The sequence below is a fragment of the Taeniopygia guttata genome, chromosome 5, assembly GCF_048771995.1.
Source record: "Taeniopygia guttata chromosome 5, bTaeGut7.mat, whole genome shotgun sequence".
In the NCBI taxonomy this organism is placed as follows: domain Eukaryota; kingdom Metazoa; phylum Chordata; class Aves; order Passeriformes; family Estrildidae; genus Taeniopygia; species Taeniopygia guttata.
In genome coordinates this window covers 43487743-43500941 of record NC_133030.1, presented here as the reverse complement: position 1 = coordinate 43500941, position 13199 = coordinate 43487743, and the positions used below count along the sequence as shown (strand labels likewise).

The 13199-nt window shown below is 42.7% G+C and overlaps 1 protein-coding gene across 8 annotated transcripts in view; it reads right to left on the bottom strand.

Annotated features, from left to right (window-relative positions):
- The window catches only part of ADCK1 (aarF domain containing kinase 1), a 70485-nt gene that overhangs the window by 20515 nt on the left and 36771 nt on the right, over window positions 1-13199 (bottom strand). For 7 of the 8 annotated variants that reach the window (XM_002200543.7, XM_072930300.1, XM_072930302.1 and 4 more), the window contains one exon: window positions 2512-2670. The exons of the other annotated variant lie outside the window; for it this stretch is intronic. In XM_002200543.7, coding sequence (XP_002200579.5) covers window positions 2512-2670 — 159 coding nt within the window. The remainder of the gene's footprint in view (window positions 1-2511; window positions 2671-13199) is intronic. 8 annotated transcript variants of the gene reach the window in all.

Sequence of the window (13199 nt, the reverse complement as noted above, 5' to 3'; positions counted from 1 at the left end):
TTCTCTTATCTAAATGTCAGTTGCAAACTCAATGTTCCTTTAAAAATGTAATCACCGGGTTCCAGACACTATTGAATTGTATTTTTTACTGTTATATCTAGAGGCATAAATCCTTTCAAATTTATGTCACCCAAATGAAATGTAACCAGCAATCTTCATGAACATGAACATAAACTTCATAGGGTCTCCAAGATTATTTCATTGGTGCCTGACATGAGAAAATTCGTGCATTTTTTTCACTTTCTTCAAATGCTCTTTTCAATCAATTTGCCAAGTTGACCATCAGCAGGGACATCCTAACAAGTATTTTGCCTACCCCTTTTCTGACACTTGTCTAACATATTGTCTTGAAATAATTATTGATATATAGAGAGCAGAGGTATCTCTCTCTGGGTTTATCAGATGCTGTACTGATTTTTAAAGAGTCAGCACTGATGCTATGAAACCTCAAGTGAATTTAGGAATTCTTGTTTAGATTCCTTCCCATCAGTCTCTAGATAAGACCACCTCCGTCAATACTTAAATTAACCTCTTTACCTAGCTGCAGTGTCAGTCTGATTCTTAAAAGACCAGAACATTAGCACATGTGATCTGGCTTTCTATGCAGTCTAAACAAAGACAGTCCCACACAAGGATACAATGATGCATGTAAGCCAAGACTCCATAAGAGAGACCTTTTAAAAACAAAACTGCATGTGTCACATTCTGAGCTACTTTCCCGTACCTGTGTATATACAACATGTGAATGGTAAACCAGACTGTCTGTACAAGAAGGACAGTACTAAACTACCAAAAGAAAAAACATTGGTTTATTTTCAAGTTTCCCAGAATGAATAGTTTAAAGCCAGAAAAGACAGGAATAATTCTAAAATAATTTGTTTAAATGTCTGTTACCAGTATAATCAGCAATCACAGCAACATGGCGTGAGGAGGTATATTCCTGAAATATTCACTATTAGAAGGGCAAATGTCCCAAGGTAAACACAGGTTTTGGGTCATTCACACAGAATCCTCTTATTGCCCTGATCCCATACTCTTTCATTACCTGCTCATCCTTAATCCTTGACTGCTCTTTTTCTGCCACCTTGTTTTGGGAGGGAGAGAAGGATGTCATAAGCCTCCTGAGAAGTGCTGTGCACATGATGACTCACAGAAGCAAATTCATTGGGCAGTCCACTGCAGTGAGTCCTGGAGAAGATCTGAATCAAATTCAAATCTACAGCTGGACCCAAAGCCAGTTCAAAGAGTTCTGTGTTCTCAAACCAGCACTGAACCAGATAGATCCTATTCTTATTGGGAGATCTCTATGGAACCCAAAGTTTCTTACACTATGAGTTCAAATTAAATACTCAGATGCAAACTTATGTGCCCCAACTGGAACCAACTGTGCTTCTATGCAGACTAGCCAGGATTGCTCAAAGCAAGGTATTTTAACTGCCTAAAGAAGTTTTAGTTACATGGTATTTTGAGAGGTTGCTGGCAGAATCTTTGATTTCTGATCTTCTGTGATGGAGAACTGTGTTACTCTATCAGCAATACCCTCCAAACACGCATCAGAACTCCTCAGCTTAAGCTTCCCCTCTTTAGTACCATGGACTTATCTGTCTGCCAATTAATGTGCACTTACTGTATATACAGACATATACATATATATGCTTTATTAGGAGAGCAAAAAACTTTAGTGTTACCACTTAAAGACCTAATCCTTCCCATCTCCTCCATCACAGCCCTGCCCATTTCATGTTCTATACTATATTGCTGGTATCTTTGTCTGTTGCAATGCAGTACAATGTTGCAGTTTATTTCCATTTCCGCCTTTCCATGGCTAGACTTAGAAGCTTGGGAAAAGCTACAGCACTGCACTGGGAAATAAGAATGGTACCATTCAGGAGAGTAACAGGAGCTAGGCATTGAAACTTTTTTCCTAGCTGAATCTCTCATTTGTGTATTTTCCCCGGTTAGGTGACCCTCTCTGTATTTCAGTGGTTTTGTTTCTACCATTAATCAGTTCAGCATTAAGGAGCTGATCAAGAAACAAAACTGAATCATAGCAACCTCATCCACCGTTGAATCCACACTAGAATTTAATTGAAAAACATGCTGATCATAAACAATTCTTTTCCTTGACCACACAGGCCTGACTATAAGACATCAGTAAATGGTCCCTGAGACCAGTTAATGGGCACACAGGCTGAAAAGAGACTTCAGGACTCACTCTCTATTTCTTAAGTCTTATATGGACTTACTATAATGTCATTCATCTTTACCTGTCTTCTCCTTCTGCCCTCCTTCCCTCTTACCCTGTTGTTCAGTCTCTCCGTCCATACAATCACCAACACTGCAATCCTCACCAATTTTCTGTATTATTCCTGAAAGACAGCATTGATCTCTGTGGAGGTTTCAAAGGCACAGGTTGGTGTTGTTATACCTACTTACGCCATAGCTTAACGTGGTCCCCATACACTTCAATGGCAATTATTTTGTAAGTTTGAAGTCTACATGTAATTTTACCTCCATTAGCAAAATATCCTTGGAGCTCTGAGCTTGGACTTTGGGGTGCTGGATTTTCACTGCCACCGTTCTTCCATCCTGCAGCACTGCTTTGTGTACCTGGGCTAGTGATGCTGCTCCCAAGGGAGTGTCCTCAAAACTCACAAAGAGCTCTTTTATCTGCCAAGAGAAGAGAAAGGCATCAGCTTGAGGTAACAGAGGCCATTCTCAGGAAAGCTCTGACCATAAGCCAGAGAGTTCATGTGCCAAAGCTGGGCAGACTCAGCCCTTTCATCCTTCTTCTGTCCTCTCTCTTAGCCTTGTCATTGTTTGACCTCTGAGTGAAGCCTGCCAAACACGCAAGTGCCCTGGAGATACTGCACTTATGGAAACTTGTGACAAAGTCCCATCAGCACATATCATCTTGGACTTGTAGAAGCCAGGCAGTGTGTGAGAGACTTCTTCAGGTTGTCCTGAAAATGGCTTGAAGTGATTATGGCCAGCATCCTGGGTGCAGAAGCCAACAGCTGTTCCTTTGCATGTATTTCTTTTGCAGATATTTAATACCACCCACCATCACCCCCGAAACCTGACAGCGTGTATTCCTGTGCATTAGAACAGCAGCAAGCTTACTTGGTGAAAGCCAGCACATGACTGGGAGCAGTGGTTAAGGGAAGCATTCAGGGCAAGGGGACAAAAATTGCTGTTTCAACCTTGACAACTTGGCCTGAAAACATGTTTAATGAGATGGCCTTTGTCACACCTTCCATAAAAGTAACCAGTGCTCTCAGCTCAGGAAAAGCACCAATCAGGGGTAGCAAAGCACTTGGCAAGCAGGAGAGGAAATTATAAGAAGCTGAGAAATTCAGGACTGGACTACAAGGAAAGTTTCAGATGAAGTAGATTTACCAGGAGCAGATCCAGGAAGCAAAATCCAAGGTAGACATGGGTGAGGCAATGGGAGAGGGCAAAGGCCCACCTCCCCTACATAGCAAAGCACCCTGCTAGAGACCCTCTTGGCAGCACAGGCTCTGCAACACTACAACCATGGTAGTGTGACTTCAGCCTAGCTGATGAGCCAGGCCCCTCCACACAGTCACAGCTCACAGGAAGGGCCAACACAGATATGTGGCTTCAGGCATAGTGCATGTAATGTCAGTTGAGGATTTTTGTCCTGCTCTGTAGGGCAAGGTGAACATAAGCTCTGAGGTTTCCAGAAGTCAGCAAAGGGAACCTGTCCTACCCTTCTTGCAGGCTCAACTGATTTCAAGTGAGCAGTTGAGAAGCCTATAATTTATGCAGTAACAAAAAAGAAAGAATGTCAGTGCATTTTCATAACCTGCTTTTTAAAAGGTAATTAAAGATGGGAGCTGCAGCAACCTAGCAATTAAATATGAATAAAGACCTTCTAAGCAAAGTCTTCATGTAAAGCCTTAAATGAATACTCTTTTTGCTGAAAAGGAAGAAAAATACTACAAGGAGCAGCCTGTTCCCTCCTGCAGCTGCCAAGGAATGAGCCCCCTCCTACACCACCCCACCCCCTTCTCTCCTAGTGCCTTCCACAGAAAACTATTGCTAGTAACAAACTGGAGCATTTGCAGTAATTAGACACCAACACAGACTCAGCTGCCTCCAGTAATTCACTAGGAAGGTGCATTTTATTTATTTAATTAACTGTCTTTGGTCCTGGCGGCAAAATCAATTAAGTAAAACAACTGCATTTAAAAACAACTAGTTATGTGGTTTTTAATTACAGCAGGTCCATAATTCAAACTTATTGACACTTGTGTCTCAAGAGAAAATGTGTTCAAGACACAGGGACTTTTACCTTTATGTGAAGTTTATGTATTGCCTGGAGAGAGGATCTGTTAAGGGTAAAGATTTAAGGTGGCCAAGAGCCTGCCGGGCTGTAAGATCCCATAAGGAAGAAAAAATGCAGAGAACCTGCCACATGAGGTCAAACTGGAATTTTCTTCATGTCTCACTACCCTACATCCTTGTATCACAGGGATGTATCCTTTACAAAGTGGTTACTAGTCAAACTGTCATAAGGCTGGGTAACATCCCCCAAGGTTAAAACACAGAATTGGGAGTTCAGTGGCTTGAATCCAGTAAGGTACATTTATGTTAAGATCATATATAAACTGGATAAATTCCATCTGCTCTGGATTTGAAAAATTCTTAATTGCCTACACTGTAAATCCTGCCATTGTCACAAGAACTGAATGCGTGCAGGTGGAAAAAAAAGCTGCGCATGTTCCCTCTGGCAGTAATAATATATACCTTATTATCTTTATATACCTTATGACTAAGTTTTCTAAAGAAACATAGTTGAAGAATGCTGTGTCTAGGAGTTATTTTGGATAGAAGAGTTTCATCTAAAAACTTGCTACTTAGGACATGGAAGTCAGGTTAGAAGTCATGTCCCATAGAGCCAACTCAGTGGCCCTCCCACAATTTCAGGGCAAATTTGTGTACATTCACAAGCTGCAGACAAGGACAGCAAGGCAAGGGACTGCAATAGGGCCAGAGAATTGATGGATACCCCAGAAGCAGAAGGGCAGAGTATGCACAGGAGGAGGGAACAGATCACAGCAAATCAATTACATGAGCAGGTGTGAGGCTGAGATAAAACAGAAGCACAATTATGGTTGGGCTCCAGGACCCCCCACTTAGCAAATGACCCTCGTTCATTATGGAATTGTCTTTTCTCAGCTTGATGGAGGCAGCTAATGCCTCTGCTGCAGGCTGTGTGTCCCAGACATGCAAAAGCAAGCAAGAGGGGATATGGCGTGGAAGCAGAGAAGAGGTGAGCCTGGCTCCCACGCTGCCTGCGGGGGAGTGGGGTCTTTCCAAGGGAAGGTGGCTGCATCCATTTCGTGCAAGCAGGGAGTTCTTGGAACAGGCTGCAGGCTCTTACTGCTCACAAGCACCCTTAACAAAAACTGTAATTTCCAGGATGGATGATTAACAAGGAAAGGTCTAGGACAATCTTGGAGCCCACCTGACTTCAGGAACTCTCAATTTTTTTCCAGGCTACAGCTGGTCTCAAATAGCCTCATCAAATTCGTTGCTACCATCTGTAATCCTGGCAGCAGATGAAACAAGCATAGTTTCCCAACAGGTTTAATAAAGGTTTAAAAGGAACTTTAGGGCTGCTCTTTCAAAGGAACAGGACAGCCAGCTGCAGATTTACAGCCATACAGGTGAGAGGTGTCCCTGCAAACAGTGGTTTCCCTCGCTCCTTCTGCAAGCCAGGTCTCCATCAGGCACATGCTCCACCAGCAAATGAATGTGTGCTTTACTTCACTTGCTGGAAACAAAGCCCTGACTGTTTAATTCTGAAGAATGAAGTTCATTTAATTTTAAATACACAAAATATGCATGATTGCTAGTATTAGTATCCACACCTCAAGGAACTGATATAAAAGTTCTAACAGCATCTATCTACTTAGACACTTACTATTATGTATTTGTGCTGAGGTTGCACCTAGAGACCACATTAAGCCCAGAGCGCCATGGTATGAGATGCACAGCCACCATGGGCCCTGAACAAACTTATGCTTTCCAGGAATTCCCAGATGTCAGCTAAAGGCTTCCTCACATGCTGAAGTGCTTTCCCAAAGCACAGCTGCTCTTCCCAAGGTCTGTAGCACATACCACCTGATGCCACAATATTGGGCACTAGGATGCCTCAGTATTTTTTGCCAATCTTGTCCTTAAACACTTAGGAAGATACTGGAAATCAATTGGATTTAAGCTCCCAAATCCTGAGTCCTTTCTAAAAGTATTACCTTACGTGACCTGCCTAGCATGTTCTGAGAATAGAGCTGGGTTTTAACCCAGATATCCCAAATTCCAGCCTGATATCTTAATCTCTAAACCATAAAAGTTAAATGTGCATGTCTTGCTAGCTAATTTCCTTTGAAATATATTGCCTCTTAATCCCAACCTTTTTATATCCATGTTTTGCAGCAAATGATGGAGTATTACTGCCTGGTTTCAACTTGCCCACTTCACAGAGAGGCATGTTCTATTCCCTCTCCAGAAAGGCTGCTAGCATGGTACTCTGCAGCAGGAGCGTAAGTCATGGAGCCCTTCCCCAGCCCAACATTATGTAACATCATTCTACATGAGATGTGGTGGCTCTGCTCTGTCACTGTGATTAATGTTGGCCATGTGTCAGCAGTTTGTTCAAGACAAATTCAGGAAGCAGCGAGATGCAGGATCGTTAATAGCAGAAGGCATCAGGACTTTTGGAATTCACTTAATGAACACAAGCGCACTATTGCCCTCAAATTGAATTCCCTTCCTGGTTTAAGGAACGTGAACCTCATCCTAGGCTGGTCATCTTTTCAACAAGATACACATAACGGCTCATGTTGCCAGGGGCTCATTGATCCCTGCAAGTCTGCAAAACCAAAGCTCTAAGTGTGAGAAAAATGTTACTTTGTTGTAGAGCAATATACTTCCCAGACAGCAAGTGAGGGTTTTTTTCCATCGTTCCAGCCTTTCTATCCCCTCTATGAAAACAAAATGTCACAGTGTTGCTCTGAGAATTATTAAGACAGCAAAAACTGAAAGATTAGATTTATTGCAGTAGACAGTGGATTATGAAGAATAATTCATCAAACATCAGAACAAAAAGCCCACAATTTATAGGCAGCTTTGTTGAGTCAGTGAAATCTGATTGGACTTCTCCCCACTTAATGAATGCCAAGCTTAATTGATGGTTCCTAAATTCATCTGTCAAGAACATATATTTATTAATACATTATTTTTAATAATATTGTAGATATATACAGAACAGTGGTTTTGGTTTCAATGGATTCACTGGTGTTCATATTACATTTACACATATGTGTGCCTATATAGAGAGGTATATGCTACATACAAATGAATGTAGGTAAAGGTATGTGTGTGCTCTCATGCACTAATACAGTTACCTATGGCTTATTACAAAAAATCCCTGCATCTTTCAGTGCACAGGATGGAAAAGTAAGGCGGTTCTTTTCAGGGGGAGACATGCAATAAGGTGCCTGCCTAGAATTTGGAAGAGCTGAGATCTAACATTGTTTCTCCTTGATATCCCATGTGATGCTGAGCCACACCATGTAACAGTGCTCATGCTTCAATGAGCAGAATTAGGGCTGTCAACACAGCTAGAAATCTGCCCTTGTCTAGTTTATAAGTGCCAAATTTTTAGCTTTGCTTTTAAAAACCTATCTGTATAATACATATACACAGTCACAAACATGTCACTTCACATGCCAATGGTACATATTTGCTCCTGGCATGCCAATCACTGTAACTTTGTTAATCACTACCAACATTTCACAAAGTCAGGACTGTCCATCAGCATTTCTTGCAGAAAAAGGGCTGTGACTCAGGTGGGATGTGAAGTTCACTTTTTCCTGTTATTTCTATCTTGTACCACTTTGGACCCATGCAGCCCACTACCTGCTAAAACCCTGAGAATCTTCTCTAGGATCCTACTGGCAGCATTTCTCAGTTACAAAAGCATTAGTGTTTCAGAAAATGAACTCTGCTAAAGGAAGAGTCCTTGGTCCCCCTCAGTCAGAGACTATATTCGCTCACTCATTCACTGTCTGATACCTACAATCCTGGATACTTCCTGATCTGCTCACCTATGATCCTTTTTCTCTAGTCTCTTTTGGCTAGACAAGCAGTGGAAAAGCCTACACAAAGCCACTCTTGTACTCATTATATCCATCCATTGAGCTGTGCAGCAATAGAATCAGTCTACTTGACTTGCTATAGTACCTTTAATTATTACAGAGCTATACCTTAAGGAAAAGCACCTTTTACTCCATCCCTGATGGCTCCTGCATAATAGTCTGTGCTCAGACACATTCATGGTAGCTTCATTTATTTTCCTGAGTAAGTCAGACCCTTAAGACAAGGCAGAACTGTCTGAGACTATCACTCATCTCAGATCGAAACCTAGATCTCAGTGGTGACAGCTACAACAGGCAGTAAGAGCAATGAGCAGACAGAGCAGATGAATGTCTCCTGGGACCCTGTGTGTGAGGTGGACCTCATCTCCCATCTCTCTAAAAGGTGAGCCACTTATCCATGGCTCCCACAAATAAACAACATTCAGCCTAACAAAAGCAAGGATTGTGATGGCCATACTGGAACACAACTGGCTCAGGAACATCGTCCTAACTGGCACAAGGAGATAAATGTTTTTCACCAGTTCAGCTACTGAATGTCTTACTACCTTCCAGAGACACAGGTTGCTAAGATTAACAGATTAGCACAGCACCCAGAAATGCTTTCAACAGTTGGGAGTTCCACAGGTTTTCCAATAGCATTTCACCACAGCCTCTTCTGTGTTTAGTTTCATTCGGCTGTTCTTTGTCCAGGTGCTGGTTTCACAAAGCACTCTGAAAGCAGAGAAACTGCACAATATACTTGTGATGTATGGCAGATATCAAGCTAAACTGTAAGAAAGAAGAGTCCAGACATCATCTGCAGAGCTAGCTCATCTTTGCTAACACAAGCATAATAGATGAAACCAAAGAAAGGAAACAGCAAAGCTGGGATGTCTCCAAATAAGTTTCTAATCCATCCACGTCTGTGTGTGAACATTATTCCTGGTCAAAGTACTACATACAAGTAGCTTTCCCTCATGTTTATTACCTTATACACAGAATTACATTCCAAGAAATTCTATTTCTTAAAAATGTCCATTGCACCAAGGGAAAGGTTTTGCTGTTGGAAGCTACATCATCATTTTAAGCTGCAAATCCAGTTCACTTCCCTGTGGAGAAGATGGAACGTGGAAGAACCTTGCATTGCTGAATCAACTATTTCCTCAGAATCCCCAAGTGATAACAAAGGGATTAACAGTCCTTCTAACACTGACATGGACATTGAGAAAATGCTTTTTTTCTGTCTCCAGATGCAGTTAATTACCACAATGACCTGTGACCTGTTCAGCATCCAACTTCTTTCCACTTCAGAATATAAAATAACATCTTGTGCAGCTAGTCATCTTCCTGATACCCTAAACCATTTCTGCAGCCCAGCCTGTCTGTGACTGGCCTCCAACGGCAGCCAGTGCTTCCTTATCCTAATGGTCAAACAAGAGTCCACCAACAACTACGCTTGTGTGGAAAGTGAAGATGTAAAACTGCAGTTTCTCTACGTGCACAGTAAACACTGTCACTGTGCACTCTATTTTGCATGACATAACTACCTTATAGCCTATGCAAAATGCACAGACTAAAGCAGAAAAAAGCCAAGGTGTGTATACACATATATAATCCTGTTTGCTTTCCATTCCATCATGCTGAAAAAGAAAATAGTGACTTGTGAGCTACTTATTCACTCCAACAGTACAAGCTATGGGGCAGATGCTTCCCTGTTCTTCCCTTGTATATACAAATGCGCTGTTTAATTTGGTCTTTTATGTTTCTCCCAGTTGAGCAACGCTCATTAAATCCACTCTCTTCTCCCTTTTTGGGGAAATACTACTTCCTCTGCATCTCTCCTGTCTGTGAGGATGGAGCCACACTGGTCAGTTGTTCAGACAGACCGGAATCATAGTCCTTCAAGAGCACACAATGATACCACTCCCAGCCATCTTTTGTATTTTAATTGAAAGCATTCTTTCTCTTTCCTCTCCTTGCTAACAAAGGAGGGTCTCATTTGTTACACCAGTGCACAGTGGAAGCATAGCAGAAGACAACTCCGCTGCATCCCATCTGCCCAAAGGGATTCTTATTCCATGGCTGATGCAGAGCAGCAGTGGCTCCTTTCTATTAAGATTTTCAAGGCTTTCTGTATTCTTTGCAGCTCTTCAGCTCACTCCCAGGCAATAGAGCTGAAAGTGCTAACTTAGCAGGAATATCCCAGTAGCTCCTAAGGAAGGGAAGAGTCTCTTCAGCCTTCTGCTCTTTTAATCGCTCTCTTAGTATATCTGAGCAGCTGGCTTATCCGTTTCCTAGCTTTCTGGAGATGCTACACAAAGCTCTGCTCACAACCTCTACTCCCCACCACTGCATCTGGATAATAGCTCACATAAAATTCCCACTTCCTTTCTGCTGACTTGTAGTTCTGGCTCTGTACTCTACATCAGCCTGCTTCTAGCCAAACTACAATTTCAGCCTGTTTCTGTGTCATCTTCTTTCAGTCACATCCCTGTTCACATTCAATGAAGCTAAAGCACAGTTCCTCATCTTCTCAGTCAAACCATCCCTTCTATCTCCTTTCTCATCACAACAGATAGAATGTCAGTAACTTCCTGTCAAGCATGCCTGAAGCCTTGACCTTATCATCAACATTGACCTCATTTTGAGGTCTGAATCTAGACATCAAGTGCAAATGCTCACAAATTACAGGTGAAAACAAGCCAATTGACCCACATCCCCTCAAAGTTCCCATTTCTCTTGAGCCACACATGTAATAATATATGTGGAAGTTCCCAACACACAGAGCCCCTTGGCTGAACTCCTGAAGACATATTCCCAAATGACATATCACCCCTACAACTGCCAGCAGCCTGGTGCAAAGACAGAACATTTGTAAAGAAACATCAACTCACAGAACAGCTCTGGCTGGAAGGGACTTCAAAAGATGGCCTGGTTTAACTTTTCAAGAGAAAGGAAGCCTTGAAAATCTCAGTGATGAGGTCTCTACCACATCCCTGGGGAAATTGTTGCCATGACTGGTAGTTCTCAATGTAAAAAATTTCTTACCTGTACCAAGATGAAGCCTCACTTGAAAGGCCACAGAGATGGGGCCAGTTGCCACATAAGCAAGAAGGTTAGATTTAAGAAAACACCCAGGAACAAATGAATTTCCAGATAGAAACACATTTTGACTCCAGATAGATACACATTACTGCAATGCACTGGCTGAAACCTGTGTAGGAAAGGGTCAAGGAGCCACAACAAGAAACTCCATGTTAGTCACAGCCAGGCCGGGGAAGGACTGCAGAGATGCCCCAAAGGCCCAGCCAGCAGTAAGCCTGCACAACAGCAGCACTCCTGTGAGAAATAACCAGCTACCAGAGCCTGAGGATATATGGGACACATATCACCTATGCCACCTTGAGAAACACACATCACCTGTGCCTCATCTTAAATGCCTCTGATTCAGCTTTGAGAGCCTGGGGGCTTCAAGAAGTATGTAAGACAAAGCAGGGGGGTTGAAGGGGGGAATGTGTATGGGCAGTTTTATGTGACTATACAGAGTGTGAAGAGGTTGGGTACAAGGGTTTGGTCAGGAAGTGAAGCTGTGCCAGGGCTTGAGCACAGAGTTAAAAAGGAAGCATGGAGCAGGGCATTTGTGTACACAGCTTGTATGAGAAATGGTAGGCAAGATCCATCCACAGAGAGGCAAATGAAGAATAGGATCAGGACGGTGTTTGTGTGTGTGAAGAGGCAGGCTGTGCAGAGGGTTCCTGCAGTGTATGTTTGTGCAGGACAGTACTGCATTTTGTTTCATAGTATCATAGTTTGGGTTGGAACGGACCTTAAACATCATCTAGTTCCAACCTTCCTGCCATGGGCAGGGGCACCTTCCACTAAATCAGGTTGCTCAAAGTCCCATCCAGCCTGGCTTTAAACACTTCTAGGAATGGAGCAGACATGATTTCTCTGTTCCAGTATCTCACCACTACCACAGAAAATAAGTTTTTTCCTAATATCTAAACTAAACCTATTGTCTTTCAGTTGGAAGTAATTCTCCCTTGTCTATCACTACCACACCCTTGTAGAAGTCCCTCTCCAGCTCTCTTGTAGGCCCCCTTTAGGTGCTGGAAGATGCTATGATGTCTCCCGCAGTCCTCCTACAGGCTGAACAACCTCAACTCTCTCACCCTGTGTTCATAGGAGAGGTTTTCCAGCCCTCTGATGATCCTCACCACCTGGGACAAAGAGCAGGAATGACAGATGCAGCATTGGACAATCCAGTACAATGATGGCATGCAGAGGGCAAAGCCCAGTCCCAGACAGAATCTGCCCAGTGTCCATATCCTTCCTCTGGCTTTGGTTATAATTACATAGATACAAGCAAGCCTGAAGTCTTATTGAAGCACATCACTGCCTCAGATTAATAGAACGGGGAAGCAGGAGTAGGGATTTGAAGTGGACCTGGAAGCACATGCAGTCTGGCAGATGTGGGCAGCCATGCCTGAACTGAACTGGTATCAAGAAAGGAATATAATAAGGTCACTATTTTAGAAAAATTATACTTTAAAGGTAGTAAAGTTCTGCCAAAGATGTAAAGCTCATAAGACAGTTACTGGTGTTGACTGTCCCTTGATGGAATATTGAAACACCAGCACACATGGCAGACAAGTCAATATGAAAGACACAGCTATTCAGCCATCCACACCAGAGACCAAGGTGCAGGGACTACACAGAAGCTGAGGTAGAATAACTTACAAAGAGGTCTGGATGAGGCCCTGGAGTTTGTATCCTTTGCAGCCAACTCTCAGGAAAAAAACAGACATCAACAGAAGTCCATCAAGAGAGACAACTGCACAACAAATTAAATCCACAACTGACTTTGCCAACAGTGTCACTGGCACCATGCATTAGGTCAGATAGAAAGTGCAATGGGGAATGGTCTGGTAGATGTGGGCAGCCATGCCTGGCAGCTATCCCTAATGACTAGTCATACAAACCATGGAGCCCTGAGCTCTCTGCACTGATGCAAAGAGAAAAGTCCTATGC